This window comes from Odontesthes bonariensis, chromosome 20 (genome assembly GCF_027942865.1).
Source record: "Odontesthes bonariensis isolate fOdoBon6 chromosome 20, fOdoBon6.hap1, whole genome shotgun sequence".
NCBI lineage: Eukaryota > Metazoa > Chordata > Actinopteri > Atheriniformes > Atherinopsidae > Odontesthes > Odontesthes bonariensis.
In genome coordinates, this window is record NC_134525.1 from 8,615,633 (window position 1) to 8,631,008 (window position 15,376).

The 15,376-nt window shown below is 41.4% G+C and overlaps 1 protein-coding gene across 1 annotated transcript; it reads right to left on the reverse strand.

Annotated features, from left to right (window-relative positions):
* Window positions 1–1,485: 1,485 nt before the first annotated feature.
* On the reverse strand, window positions 1,486–13,180 carry LOC142370110 (patched domain-containing protein 3-like). The gene is made up of 4 exons (XM_075452550.1): window positions 12,461–13,180; window positions 4,160–4,281; window positions 3,139–3,284; window positions 1,486–3,056 (listed from the first exon to the last, which is right to left on the reverse strand). The coding sequence occupies exons 1-4, from the start codon at window positions 13,178–13,180 to the stop codon at window positions 1,486–1,488; spliced, it is 2,559 nt and encodes an 852-aa protein (XP_075308665.1).
* Between the last annotated feature and the right edge of the window lie 2,196 nt (window positions 13,181–15,376).

A 15,376-nucleotide genomic window follows, 5' to 3' on the forward strand; every position in this document is an offset into this window, starting at 1 on the left:
TCCGAATCTCACAGCACTGACCACTGCTTGGTTGCGCGTAATACATACATGCTAGCGTCGCCAGCGTCGCCACTCGAAATATTTCGCCCAATGTGAATTAATTTACTTGATTTACCTTCTAATTACTGTGTGAGTGGTGTACTTTCACATCGAATGCAAATGACTGTGTAAATCTACACAGAAGGCTTGTTTTGCTCATTTCAGTTTGGGAACTAGTTTCAGGTGCGGAAAATACAGCCGAAGCACACTCCCCGCTACGTCTTTGGGAATCCCCACCTCCGACTTCTTCAAACAAACCAGCGTGAAGCAGCCGGGGGGTGGGGATTCCCAATGACGTAGCGGGGAGTGTGCTTCGGCTATGTTTTCCGCACTGGAAACTAGTTCCCAAACCGACATGAGCAAACCAAACCTTCCGTGTAGATTCATACAGTCATTTGCATTCGATGTGAAAGTACACCACTCACGCAGTAATTAGAAGGTAAATCAAGTAAATTAATTCACATTGGGCGAAATATTTCGAGTGGCGACGCTGGCGACGCTAGCATGTATGTATTACGCGCAACCAAGCAGTGGTCAGTGCTGTGAGATTCGGACAATGCCTGGGTCGCCAGGAAAACGCTCCCACACACTTATTTATGTCTCGAGAATGCGGGGATACACTTAATTTGGCCTGGGGGTGGCGTATCCCTTTAAGGCTTCTGCAAGTAAGAGGTTTTTTTTTAAATACGGCTGAAAGTGTAATAATTTGGACCTTTTGGCCCTTAAAAAGGACTATTTCTTTTAACTGCTGCTGATTTCAAAACTGTATGTCATTTAGGTCCCCTAGAAGTCAGGTTTTAATGTTAACACCTTCACACTTCTATGTTTTCTTAATGGTATTTCTGACTTTTGTAATTTCCAGAAAAACAATAAAAATGTTGATTACTTCCATTGCTGCAGATGCTGTTTGGACAATGTCTGATTTCTAGGATTAGTGCAGCCTCCCTAGATAGTTTTTACAGGAAACGTGCTGCAGGAAACAGTGAAGAGCACCTCTAGTAGCCAATTTATGGGAATTTTACTGATATCTTAAATCCTGCTACTTCCTACATTCCTGGAAGCAGCTGATGAAACATTCTGCATTATACTAGAAAAGAGTCGATATTTAAAGGCAAATTATGCAATTTGAAGGAAGTGTTAAAGACATCTTTGTCATTCCCAATAGCATTTATGAACTATTGTGCACTTGCATGTGTGAACTGTCTATCTGATTTAAATGACTTTAATTGAATTGAATTAATTCAGATATGACGGAGAAAAAGTAGCTCAATCATTCATCATGGAAATCCCTCTTTGAGTAAAACTCCTTTATGAAATGTGTTTGTGTGTTTGTTTCCAACAAAGTTTACTTTAAGTAACTGCTCATACCGACTTTTCATTCACTTTTGAAAGCAAATGTCGTTTTAAAAGAGTTAAATAGGACCCAGAATTAAATCCGTAGAGCTGTCAGAGTTTAGTTATTATCACAACCTCCTCTTTGCGTTCTTTTTTATCGGAGCCGCGCACGCATATGGTCAGCATTACTGGGATGAAAGCGAGGCCGTGAACCATCCCAATGAACATGACGAGGAAAAAGATCTTGAAGAACGTTCTGAAGATGTAAAATTCAGACAAGGACAACACTGACATCCCTAATACGGTGGACAAGGCGCCCTGAAGTATGGGGTAACCCAGGCTGGAGAGAGCGTCCACAGCCTTGGCGTCTGCACTTGCCTTCTTGCTGGAGATGAAGGCGTAGGACACGTGAGCGGAGAAATCGACGGTGAAGCCGATGCAGGCGGTGAAAATGATCATGGATATGGAGTCCAGACTGATCTGCCAGAGCGACATGAGACCAGTCACCCCCACGGTCACCGAACCAATGGAACAGGTCACCAACAAGGCGCAGATGGGGTTAGGAATCAGCAGGAGAGAGACAAACAACATCACAGCTGTGATCACACCCACGTTTTTAATGGTGCTGCTCACCACTACATCATACTGGTCGAAGAAGATGAACTCCTGGTTGTAGAATATTAAAGACGCCACTCTGCATCTGTCTGCAATGGACTGAAGGCCTCTGAGGATTTCAATTTCCCGCTCGGCATCAGAAACATTAACGGTCTGTATTATAAACCGGGACGCGTGGATGACATCTCCTGTGAGGTTCACGTCTAGTTTGAAAAAGGGAAACAAATCAAAGAACTGGGGCAGATTTGTAAGAAAAACACCCCTGTCGTTAAGGTTCAGATGTTTTTCTTCTCCGTATGCCAAGTAAGAGACAAGCCAGGATGTAAAGATGTCTCTGTCGACAAACTGGGGCCCCGTAAAGTCTTGTATGCATCCCCGCAGTTGGCTTCTTTTGATATTGTCCCAGTATGGGAATTCCTCTTTCACAATGACCATAACAGATGGACCATAATCAGAGAAATATTCCCTGTCCTTAATATTGAATGCTGTAACATGGGAGTTATCAGCAGCCAGATCATAAAGCTCAATCCCTTGTTTGATATGGAAACACCCAAAAACGCTTGCAGCCAAGTATGCCACGAACAGTAAGACCACAGCTCCTTTCACCCAGGGTCTGATCAGAAACGGGCCATAGTAGTCCCTAAAGAATTGACTCGCTTGTTGTTTTTTCTCTGCTCCTGTGGTCTTATCATAGTTGCCCCCTACGCAGCAGATGTTGTACATGTCGGATTGGTTCTCGGATTTGTGCGATGGTATTTTCATGCAGGTAAAACAGTGCCTGTTGCTGGCCTCTCGCCTGCCGTTCAGAACCATGAAGGCTCCGAAGAAGGTGATAGTGTAGATGTAGCAGAAGATGATGGAGGTGGCGGTGTACAAGCAAAAAGACTGCACCGATGGGAAGTCGGACGTCACGCCTATGAAGAACTTCAGGACGTCTGTCAGGGCGGTGATGGTGATAGACATGACAGCCTCTTTGTAAGTGTGAGCCATCCGTTTTGATACCGGGTCTGTCACGTGGCTGTGCTGCCAGTCGGCCACCATTACGAACATGTTGTTCAGACCGATCCCTAAAAAAAGAACCATCTATGTATGAGCATCTACCTTAACATGCAGGAGGGATTGAAACATTTAGAGTGCTTTTTTTCTCACCAAGTATTAAGAAAGGAGAGTTTGCCACTGTTATAACAAACGGCACTCCGATATAAAGCAGCAAGCCAAACGACGAGATGACTGCCAGCCAAGAGGAGACGACGCCAAAGATAGCCACCCACACTTTGTTCCTCACATTGTCCGACCTGCCAGCGTTGTAAAGATAAAGGGGAAAGGCAATCAAATTTATATGGCTGATACAGATAACGAGGTACAGCAAGTGTGGCCAAGTTTCTTTTTCTTTGAATTGACCCAGACAAATTCCACCCGAGCAGCCTCGAAACCACCTTGAGGGGTGGGGGGGGGGCATTAGTGCCTACAGAGCTGGCATCTTACATTTTGAACATCTGGAAAGGCACCATCATTGCTGAAAGGTATAGAGGTTCAAGAGCAACATATGGTCCCACTCGGAAGACCTTGCTTATTTCAGGAAGACAATGCTAAACCACACACTGCATGTATTCCAACAGAAGGTCAAATAACTGGGTTTATTTCCACATTTACCAGTCTTTTTTTTCTTTAATTTGAACAAAAGATGCTTCCAACTTTGTGGGGATATGTTGTTGCCCAACTATTTGTAAATAACCTTAATCAATCAATCAATCAATCAATCAATCAATCAATCAATCAATCAATCAATCAATCAATCAATCAATCAATCAATCAATCAATCAATCAATCAATTTATTTATAAAGCACATTTTAAACAAACAAAGGTTACCAAAGTGCTGTACATTAAAATAAACACAATAAAACATCATAAAACAAAACTGTTCAAATAAAATAAACAACCTAGACGGTGGTAAAAGCCAAAGAAAAGAGGTGTGTACGCACAAGTAAATGGAATAAGTTAATATTTAATCTGTAGTAGCTCTGCTTTGTACTTCCTTGATGGACTGAATTATTATTATAATTGAGTGTATCTGCACAGGTCTTTCTTACATCACTCAAATTGATTTACAGCAGCTCACTGTGTTCTGGACTTGGCATGCAGTCAGGATATTGCTCACCGGCTTCTTACCTCAGGCAGGACAGCACCGAGATGGTGATAGCAGAGGCATAACTGATGCCGAATAAGGGGAAGCCATCTGTGGTGTGACTGTCAATCTCCTCCTGCCTGGATTTGGAGGTGAAGTAGGACACCTAAGAGAGGGAGCAGCAGAAAGAAGCCAGTATGATCATGACTGTGACTAAGTCACACTGGAATTAAGGACAGTAAGTCAAAAGGCGACGAGAATATACGTGACCTACGTTTGTTTTATAGACTGACGTGCAACAGCAGGTCACACTGTGTAACAATCCACCCATATTTAGAGGGCTTTATAAGGGCACATTTGCTTTAATAAATGTCATTACTTCTTTGATAATATGTCACAGTTGATGTATCAACTTGACTTCTTCAGGTGGTTTCCGACAGACTTTTCTGTGTCAGTGCATTCAGTTTGGATAATGTACGTCTGTGTTTGCAGAAACATCTGAGAAGATATTCAGATTATAGATAAATGAGAGGAGGTGCAGACACTTAACAAGCTAAATTTCTCCATTAAACCTGAAGTAGATTTCACGGTTATGGAAAAAGACACAATAACAGCAGACTTGGGTTATAGGTTCTAATGGGAGCAGAGAGCAAATGTCATAAAATAGAGGTAGAAAATTGTTCCATCACAAACAGCTTTCCAATGTGGCCGACACTGGAGGCTAACTGGTATTTTTCCACTAATCAATTTGTTTGGGTGGAGTGTGTTCTAGTTTGGAGAGAATAAATACACTTGGCCTTCACCTGAATATGATAATCTCTCGTCATTAAACATTAAACAATAAAAGGGCTCCCGGTTTATTTAATTGCTTTAAAATGCAGAGCAGGAGCGAAGAGGAGAGAGAGAAAGAAGTTCAAACCATCTCTGCCATCCGTCATCATGGGCAATGTAAGATCGTTAGCTAACAAGTTGGATGAACTTCTAGCCTCGACAAGGACTCAGCAAGAATATCGGAAATGTAGCATTATGTGTTTTACTGAGACATGGCTGCAGGATCATATCCCCGACTCCAGCGTCTCTCTGCCGGGCTTCCTGACTGTACGAGCAGATCGAGATTTAAAGAGTAGCAGGAAAAGGAAAGGGGGTGGATTGGCAGTGCTTGTCAACAACAGATGGTGTCACCCAGGACATGTTACTGTGAAGAGTCGTCTCTGCAGTCCTGACATTGAACTATTGGCAGTAAGTTTTCGTCCATACTATTTGCCAAGAGAGTTCACCAGTGTTGTTTTGGTGGCTGTTTACATTCCACCCTCAGCTGTTGCTGACATTGCATGTGATGTCATCAGTTCCGTTGCTAAGATACAGACACAACACCCCAATTCTTTTGTGGCAATATCTGGTGATTTTAATCATGCCTCACTCTCTGCTACACTGCCAACTTTTCAACAGTTTGTCAGCTGCTCTACCAGAGAAAACAAGACATTGGATTTGTTTTACACAAATGTCAAGGATTCATACATTTCCAAATCAAGACCTCCCCTTGGTAAATCAGATCACAACCTTGTTTTTCTCTGTTCAGCATATACACCCCTTGTCCAGAGACTACCTGTCACAAAAAAGACTGTTAGAAAGTGGTCACAGGAAGCTGAAGAAGCCTTACAGGGTTGTTTTGATGCAACCGATTGGATTTCTCTTTGTAAGCCACATGGAGAGGACATTAATGCCATGACTGAGTGTGTGACTGACTATATAAACTTCTGTGTGGACAACACCATCCCCACCAGAACAGTGAGATGCTTCCCTAATAACAAACCCTGGATCACCAGTGAGCTAAAGGAACTATTGAACAAGAAAAAAAGAGCCTTTAGGGAGCGAGACAGGCAGTTACTGAGGAGTATACAGAAGCAGCTCAAAGTCAAGATCAGAGAGACCAAGGAGGTGTATAGAAAGAAGCTTGAGAGTAAACTGCAGAGGAACAATATCAGAGATGTTTGGTCAGGAATGAAGAAGATCACAGGCCTCAGGCAGAGGGAGGATCAGATGGATGGAAGTCTGGACAGAGCAAATGAGCTGAACACATTCTTCAACAGGTTCAGTTCAGGAACAAGCTCACCATCCTCCCCTCCTGTTCCCAGCCAAAGAGACATCTCATCCTCCTCTGACCCACAGCTTTCCTGTAACATCTCCACCTCCACCTCAGTCATGGATTCTTCTGCTTCCACTAGTTTGTCTTCAACCCAATCAGGAGATGCTGCTGTCCCCTTTGCCTCCCCCTCCCATTTTTCTGTTTCTAGAAGTCAGGTGAAGAGGCAGTTGGAGAGACTGAACCGGAACAAGGCTGCAGGTCCAGATGGTGTCAGCCCCCGAGTCCTGAAGGCCTGTGCAGAGTAGCTCTGTGGGATTCTGCAACACCTTTTCAACCTTAGCTTGACCCAAGAGAAGGTACCACTGTTGTGGAAGACATCCTGTCTGGTTCCGGTACCAAAGAAAACTCATCCTTCAGTCATCAATGACTACAGACCTGTTGCCCTGACATCCCACATCATGAAGGTCCTGGAGAGACTCCTGTTGACCCACCTGTGTAAGCAAACCAGCACATATCAGGACCCCCTGCAGTTTGCTTATCACCATGGAGTTGGAGTTGAAGACGCTATCATACACCTGCCTCAACAAACCCACTGTCATCTGGACAAAGCAGGCAGCACTGTGAGGATCATGTTATTTGATTTCTCCAGTGCATTTAAGACAATTCAGCCTGATCTGCTTCGTCTGAAACTCCAGAAGACTCAGGTGGAGGCCTCAACAATCACCTGGATTAATGACTACCTGACAAACAGACCACAGTTTGTCAGACTGAAGAATTGTGTGTCTAACCAATCTGCAGCAAGTTTGCGGCGTGCACGCAGCAGTGTCATGTCTGTCCCCGCTCCATGCAGACTTTCGTTACGATAGATAGCAGATACTTTATTGATCCCCAAGGGGAAATTCACCATGATTCACGGTAAACAGCAGCTATGATTAATACATTTTTTATTTTTATTTTTTTTCACTGGACGGAAAAGATTAAGCCCGAGGACCGACCCGACCCGAGTCATCTGCTTATATTTTTGACCCGAAGCCGCGGGTCCCGTCGGGTTTTTCGGGCCGACCTGACCCGTTGAGAACTCTATTGCAGATATTCTACAAGTCTGTTGTTGAGAGCGTCATTTCCTCTTGCGTCATCTGTTGGGGCAGCAGCATCAGAACCAGGGACCTAAAAAGACTCAACAACCTGATAAGGAAGAATGGTTCTGTTCTGGGGACGACTGTGGAACCTCTGGAGACAATAATGTAAAGAAGGATTTTGCATAAAATCAAGAGAATTATGGACAACCCTGAACATCCTCTCCATGAGACTGTTATCGGAAAACAGAGTCTCTTCAGTCAAAGGCTTCTTCAGTTTGGATGCAAAACGGACCGCTACAGGAAATCTTTCCTGCCCACAGCCATCAGCATCTATAATAACGCCTTGATTTAATTGAGTTACATCAACATTTAATTTACCTCTGGGATAAATAAAGTATTTTTGAATTGAATTGAAAACACCTTTGATTAGATTAGTTGCTTCAAAGTGGACTTTTCCACTCATCCAGCCTTTAACTTTTTCAGTAGCTCCTGGATCTCAGTGTAAAATGTAGCAGTGAGTGTGGTGAAAGCATAAAACAAGGAGAAAATGTCAGTAATTTTTGCATTTCTTTGAGTTTGTTTTGCATCTTGTGTTTTGAGACTAAATCCAATCCAATCCAACTTTGTTTGTATATAGCGCTTAAACATTAAAACCATAAAACACTAAAAACCAAAACCATAAAACAAATTTACGGTAGAATACCTCAGAGTGAATTAAAAGCCAATGAAAAAAAAAAATTCTTTTAGGAGAAGACTTAAAAACAGTAACTCACTCCACAGCTTTGGGTCCTTTCTGAGTTTTCTGATTGTTTTCTAACTGTAATTGATCTGCTGACCTGAGATAACATGACACTAAATGACACAAAACTTGTGTTTAATACTTAATGATGAAAAGAATACAAAAGACACACAATTGTTTTTGATAATTTGGTGAGGTTTTTGTACTGTTCTGAGGTCATGTAATCATTTTGTTGAAACTTCACATGATCCTCTCGTCTTGTTGTGGACATTCAGCATCTCTTTGTGGTTATTTTTACATCTATCTGGGACCATTTTGTTGTTGTTTGTCTTTTTGTGGCAATTTTAAGTCTCCTTAAGCCATGGGAGCAGATGGCACTGGGGACCCCCATCCCATCCGTACTTAGGGCGGCAAACATCGCCGATAAAACCGATGATTAATGTCCCGTTACTTTGACTAATTCACATAGCAGTGTGCATTGAGAGCCCGGCGTTTGTGTGCTACAACTAATGATGACGACTTTCACTCCCCAGGGTCCTAAGGAGGAACCGGTTGCTGCACACGTGTCAGTCAGTGGGGTTACATGGCACTGAAAGGATCGGATAATTGGCTGAATTACAATAAGAATGAGTTGAGCAAGCAGAGGTGTGACCAGAATGGCATGTGTGGGTGGGCAGTTAGCTCACCTGGGGGGCAGAAAACAATACCTGAAAAAAAAAAAAATCGGTGGAAAACCACTACTACAACTTCAAGCATAATAATAATAATAATAATAATAATAATAATAATAATAATAATAATAATTCAATTCGGTAATGAAAATTTGGTCACACTAGCATAAATCATGACCGTCAATTTTGTTAACAGTGTGGAATTCTCCATTGAGGGTTTAAATTCAAGTAGATACTTGGGGCAAGACATCCAGCCAACTCCAGCTTTTTATCACCCTCATTAAGTCTACATTTCAGATCATTATATACAACAAAAACATCCAAAAAAGTGAAAATCGCCGAAACCCCTTGCTGCTGAAAAATTTCAGGTTACAGAGGGGGGGGGGGGGGGGGGGGGACACGATAACAAAAAAAAATAAAGCTACAAACTTTGCAGATATATGCTTTTTTAAAATCACTACCTGCATTTATTCTATCAATACAAGACAAAAACAAAAACATGTCTGCACTGAAGGTCTTACCAGTTCAGTTGATTGAAGGAAACAAGTCAGCTGTGCTGTTGCAGGGTTGGAACAAAAACCTGCAGCCACACGGCCCTTTCATGGACCAGTTCGACACCCATTAAGGTGTCTACATGAACTTAATAACTCAGTCAATTATCCGATCCTTTCAGTGTCAACTGACGCAGCGGTTGATTTCAGTTCAAGAAAAAAAAAGAAAATGAAGAAACAAAAGACAATCAGAGCAGGTAGGCCTTTGTTCAACAATTTTCATTATTGTTTATCCATGATGTCAAATAATTCTACAATGGCTTTTTAGTGCAAACTATTGGCCCATAGGCAGTGTTGGGTAAGTTACTTTAAAAATGTAATCCGTTACAGTTACAAGTTACCTTGTTTAAAATGTAATTGTAGTGTAACTTTTTGGATTACTTAAAAAAAGTAATGTAACTAATTACTTTTGGATTACTTTTGGATTACTTTTACCTATTTGTGGTATAGGATAATCTGTATATTATATGTATGATTCCATCTGTATTTATCACATTTATTTATACCATGCTATTTTTCTTTTCATTGTACTGCCATAACTACATTATACATTCTCTGCACATACATGCATTTCCCTAGGTAATTGATCTATTCTGCACATATCTATTAACCATCTTTCCTTACACTAGCTGTAAATAACTGCATTTTATCTCTAAATACTGCATGCTATACAATCTGCACGCGTTACACTTGATAAGATGCCAAACTGCATTTCATTAATACATGTGCAATGACAATGAAGTGCTCTACTTTAGTAATAAATAAGCAAAGTAAGACTTTTACATCACATTTTATTTTTCTTTGCACACCCTTGCTTTTGTGTGTGCGCCAGTACTTCCGGTGAAAACTTCCGGTGATTTGACAGCTAGCGCGTCAGGTTAGGGCCAGTGGCCGTAAACAAAGGTTAACTTATAGCCGAGAAGAAAGATGATAATATAACGTAGCTAAAAAGACTAGCTTTCTTCTGTAGCCTAATGCTTACCGATTTAGCATGCCTAGCAGCCTCGTTGCTAATGCTAGCCGCCGTAACGTTACCAACCATACCCGACGTCAAGGAGTTGGCTGAGCAGGGGCAAGATTATGGGGCTGGCAGAGTTAACTTCATAATGGGTGAGTGCAGGTTTCATTCACTTGTTTTCATTCTTTCACAGGATTGATTCACTTCATTGGTTTATCCGATTGCTGGCCGCCGAGCCATTATGTGTCTGGGTTTGTGTTGGTTACTGATCATGGTTGTTAGCAGTCGATAGTCAGGTTGTGTGATGTGTGTGTGAGTGTGTATTTTTTCTATGGGTACATGCCATTGACTGTATGAGCGGTCTGTGCTCGTTTTTTTATTTTTAATTTAATTAGATTGGAGATACTAATTAATACTGAGGGGGGGCTGGTCCCGGGGAAAATTGCCAGGGCCGATTTTTTTCCCCAGTCCGACCCTGCCGCTCTGTACTTCTGTCACTGCAACCTCGCACAAATTGTAATCCTGTTAAGTAACCCCCATTCTCACTGAATGTAACTGTAATCTGAGTACATCGTTTTTGCTTGTACTCTAACGGATTACAGTTACTTTTATTTTGTATCCTTTTACCGTAACGCCGTTACATGTAATCCGTTACTCCCCAACCCTGCCCATAGGGTATTACAAAAGTAATTGCTTGAGCGCAAGTTAATGCCCAAATTATTCAAAAATAACTTGATGTTATGTTCAAAAATCCCTTCTGCGCCCCTGCTTTGAGCAAAGTCTGTATTGTCTTGTATCGTCACTTTTTGTGATGTTTTCTACATCATTTTGAGAACTTTTTGAGTCTCCTCTGGATTGTTCTGACTCTTCTGACAAGGTGCAAAATCACAGTTTTACCCTTTTTCTGTGTTTTTTTCATTTTGTTCTGTGGCAGTTTGTATTGTTTTGGGATTTCTTTGTGGCTATTTTGTGTCAGCTTGAGCGTCTTTATTAAAATGTTCCGGAAAAAAAGACCCAAAACAAGCTCAAATAGAAACAAAATGACCACAAAAATGGCCTGAAACAGATTCAACCTGTCACAGAATTATGAAAAACACTGGCTGCAGAAACAACCTGTATTTTACTGTCACACATTGTAAATCACTAACCCATGACGGGTGGACAACTGTAGGTTTCGGTCATTTCTAACAGCATCTACAAACAAATTAAGTGATAAAAAGAAAATCAAGACCAGTTTTTGGTGTAAAAAAAGTGTTGCTGTGGGTTGTTAATCTGACCAATCGCCTTAACAGTTCAGTCCGACCTTTCACATACATCTGATCTAATATCACTGAACTTTAAGTACAAACATTGATCATCATTATTGCTTAACTCAGTGACATGGAGAACGCACCTTCCCTGGATCAAGTTTAACAGTTTTTTACAGTCAAACAGCTTTAACGAGGCTGTTAGTCAGAAAATACTGTTTTAAGCTGTTTTTACTGTTTAAAAATGACACCTTGCAAAGAATAGCGTTGGGGTCTCAGTCTCTCAGCATATTTGATTCAAGGTTTCCTTACTGTGACTGTACATTGAATAGAGACATTTCTTTGTTCATTTTCGCGGGGTTTGAGATAACGATACTTTCTAATTCACGGCATATCATGCAAGATTGAAACAAGGAAATGGCATTTATTGTCTTCACGGTAAAAGGGGTGGTGTATAAAGTGTAACTGTAACATATTGTATATTAAAAAAAAAAATAAAAAGAATAGAGACATTTCACAGCAGTCCAGCATTACAGATTTATTTATATGAACGGCACGGTCAAAGCTATCAATGTAATCAGCAGCAGCTACTGTCCCAGACAAGCACTGATATGCATGATTGAGAGATGGTTTTTATCTTTAAAATCTGCATTCAACGGAATCCTTTTTGCTTTTTTTATGTTTTTTTTTGTGCAGTTCTAAGAGAAGTCTGTCTTAAAGTCTTAAGTCTGGATGAGTTTTGGATTTTGACAGAATGAGTGAGCATGACAGACACTTTGCTGTTATTAGGAGCTCTGTGATGATGTTGCAGGGAAACTAATCTCTGGTTTTGTGAACATCTGACCCTAGTTATTATTATTTACAATTTAATTTGTCTTTCAAATAAAAAACAAGTGTCCCCTGAAACCCTTTCAGAAATCTGCCAAAGTCTGATTTTTTTTTTTGTACAAAATGCTTCAGCTTTAAAGAAGAAAATAATATGTGAATGAATAAAACAATGAGCGGGATACATACGTCAATGTGTTTGGTGTCCAGCTCATCAGACAGGAGCGCTTTAAATCTTCTCAGCCACATTTTTGTGACCTCAGCAGTGCTTTCACGATCGTCCAAGTAGTAGGAGAGCTTCAAAGCCTTCGCACTTCTGACTGTGCTGTTGAAATCTGTATCAACCCCGCCGAGCTCAAAGCCCAGAAACACTGATGTGGATTTGTGCACATGTTCTGGATAGGTGATGCTGGTTCCATTGCTTTTAGCAGAGCTGATGATGTCCAGGATGATGTTGGAGACACATTCTCCGCTGGCTTTGGCACACAGCTCATTGAATCCCAGCCGCCCGTTGTCCACGGTGATGTTGAGGATCTTATTGTTGAGCTGGACGATGTCTTCAAAGGAAGAACTTTCAAGCACATTATTGTTGATAGTTGACACGGCAATGACGGATGCAAACATGCCCATGTCAGTCAGCCTGTCTTGAGAAAACATGGAGTAATTGTAGGGAAAGTTCTCTCTTACAAAAGCTCTTGTTACCTTCGAGGGTCCTTTCTTGGGGGTGAATTGCCGTTCGAGATCATTGTCCTCCCTGTCCTTGAGAAAAACGAAGCCTCCGCCGAGTGCCGCTGAGATGAAAATAGGAATAACAAAGAAATAAAAAGGACAGGAGCCTACTGTCGATCCAAGTTTTTCGAAAAGGCCCGTCAGAGGCTTCGACAGGCAGTCTGTGCGCCGCCAACCCATCTTGAGTTAAGCAAGTTGAGACTCTTCGCACAGACGGGATTAAATTGCCCCCTAATAAAGGCTGAGGGTTACAGCGCTTAACAAACACACCCTCTTCGGAAAGCCCAAAGGACACTTGATAGTGAGCCTTTCCAATAAAAAGATCAGGAGAAAATTGGCGTTTATGGTCTTACTGTAAAAGTGATAAAGAGGACTCTTCAAATGATAAAACAGGAATGAGATGGCAACAAGAAGCCGGGGAATAAGTGTGACTTTTATTGCACACAGTAAATCTCTGGCATCATATTTTATTACTTTAGGACTCAGGTATTCACAGAAGAGGCCACCAGTACAGTATGACCAAATCAGTAGTTATTTCATCTTTGCTTTGAATGAAGTCATTGAGCCAATTCAGACGCAAAACAATATCATAAAGCCATTAAAACATGTTCCATACAACGTTTTGTACATTCAGAGTCAGTCAGAGTTCAACCACAGCTGTGCAGAAACGGTGACGCACAAAATTAATGTTTCACTCCTGTTCTTTACAATAAAACCGGGAGATGCTTTTGCAAAACATTTCTCCTGAACAATTTGTGGCATTTAATCAGGGTCTGTTCAGTTCAGAATGAAGCTAATGTATTAAACAGTGCGCTTTTACACTGTATACAAGTTATTTCTTACCAAAGCTTCTCTTTATCTTTATTTATTCTGGATCTAACTGAGATGTTGACCCTCATCCCAAAACATCTTATTTTCCCCAAGCGATTGTGAGGTACGCAGGTTGTAGTTCCTCAACGTATCTGGCCTGGGTTCCAGTCCTGGCCTGAGGCCCTTTGCTGCATGTCCTCCCCATTCTCTCTGCCACGCGTGCCCAAGAACTCCCCATAGATTTGGCATCTCCATTGCTTGCTTTTTTTTTTGGCCGTTCTGATTCTAGTGGTTAATAACGACCATTTTCTCAAGACCTTGTGGTGATGAAGACTAATACAGAAGTAAGTCTTTAGCACGAGTTGTCAGTGCATTGATAATCCAAGAAACCAAACTAAAATGGGAAAGTCAGCAGTTTTAACCAAACTGCTGTAGTGAATTCTGAGAGAGGTCGCCTCAAAAACCGGTGCAGAAAATGAGTGATGAAGAAAGCTGCTGAAACGGACATAGTCGAACAAAAGAAATCTTTATTTCTGTCGTCAAGTCCGCTTCATTACAGAAAATGCATCTTCTGGGAGAGTCAAATGGAAAAACCCTCTGCTCTTGGAGAGAAAGTCCCTACGTTTTAAAGAAGATTCAAGGCCACTGGTCCAGGCGTAAAGCCAAGAGATATGGTCTGACTGTAAGGATCCCATCAAATCTACCTTATTTGGTCATATTAAGTGTTTATTTTTCAGTGTATCTCAGTGGCTTGTACGGAGACGCGCGGAGGCGCGCGCAACAATTATGCACTTGATGAAACTAACCAGCTGTGGACTCAATGAACTCAATAAGGCCTGTTCCTCCATTTTGTCTGTGGGTCCATACACCTCATTCCCCCCTTCGGGACTACTTAGAGTCTCGAAACACAAAATGGCCTCTACAATATGTGTCATGGTAAATGGTCAAACCCCTGAACCTGCATCAACAAAGACTTCACTTGTTCGACATTATTGATTGCCCAATCTCTTAATATATCATAAGCCCTCAACTTCTGAGTCAACTGATTAGTTAAACTCCTATTTACGTGTCTATGCGCACATTATTTTAACTATTTTAGACAAGGTAAGCTAAATCTATCATATAATTAGTCCAAATTCGGCTAATAGTAAACCAGCCTACCGGTCTCCCTCCAGTCACACAGCTCATCAGTCTCCTGACATGACTAAACATTCATGTCCTGCTCTCCCATACAATCTGTGCGTCTCTGTGGGGAACCTGCAGGTCAGTTGTCATCCAGTCGATAAAAAAACCACCCTTCCTAAAAAGTGGGGAAAAAGATTGGATGACCTAAGGGAATGTCACTCTGGTGCCAATCTAAGCAAGCAATCCTTGTTTCATATTAACAATTACCTTTACCATTAACGTCTAATTTCAGGACCTTTATGGTCAATTTGGTCCAATTTGGTCCTATTATGTCCACAAAGCGTGGCTCCTACTGTATTACAGAGAATAGGCTATATCAAAAGCATAATGACAACAATATCACAAGTAACATATAAGTTCACACTCCATTATGGCATACAA

Excerpts from the sequence above, each read along its gene's own strand:
- LOC142370110 (XM_075452550.1), bottom strand. The coding sequence starts at position 13,180 with ATGGGTTGGCGGCGCACAGACTGCCTGTCGAAGCCTCTGACGGGCCTT. Across the intron at positions 3,285-4,159 it reads TCGGTGCTGTCCTGCCTGAG|GTCGGACAATGTGAGGAACA; the intron begins GTAAGAAGCCGG and ends CAACGCTGGCAG. Across the intron at positions 3,057-3,138 it reads CTCTCCTTTCTTAATACTTG|GGATCGGTCTGAACAACATG; the intron begins GTGAGAAAAAAA and ends TTCTTTTTTTAG.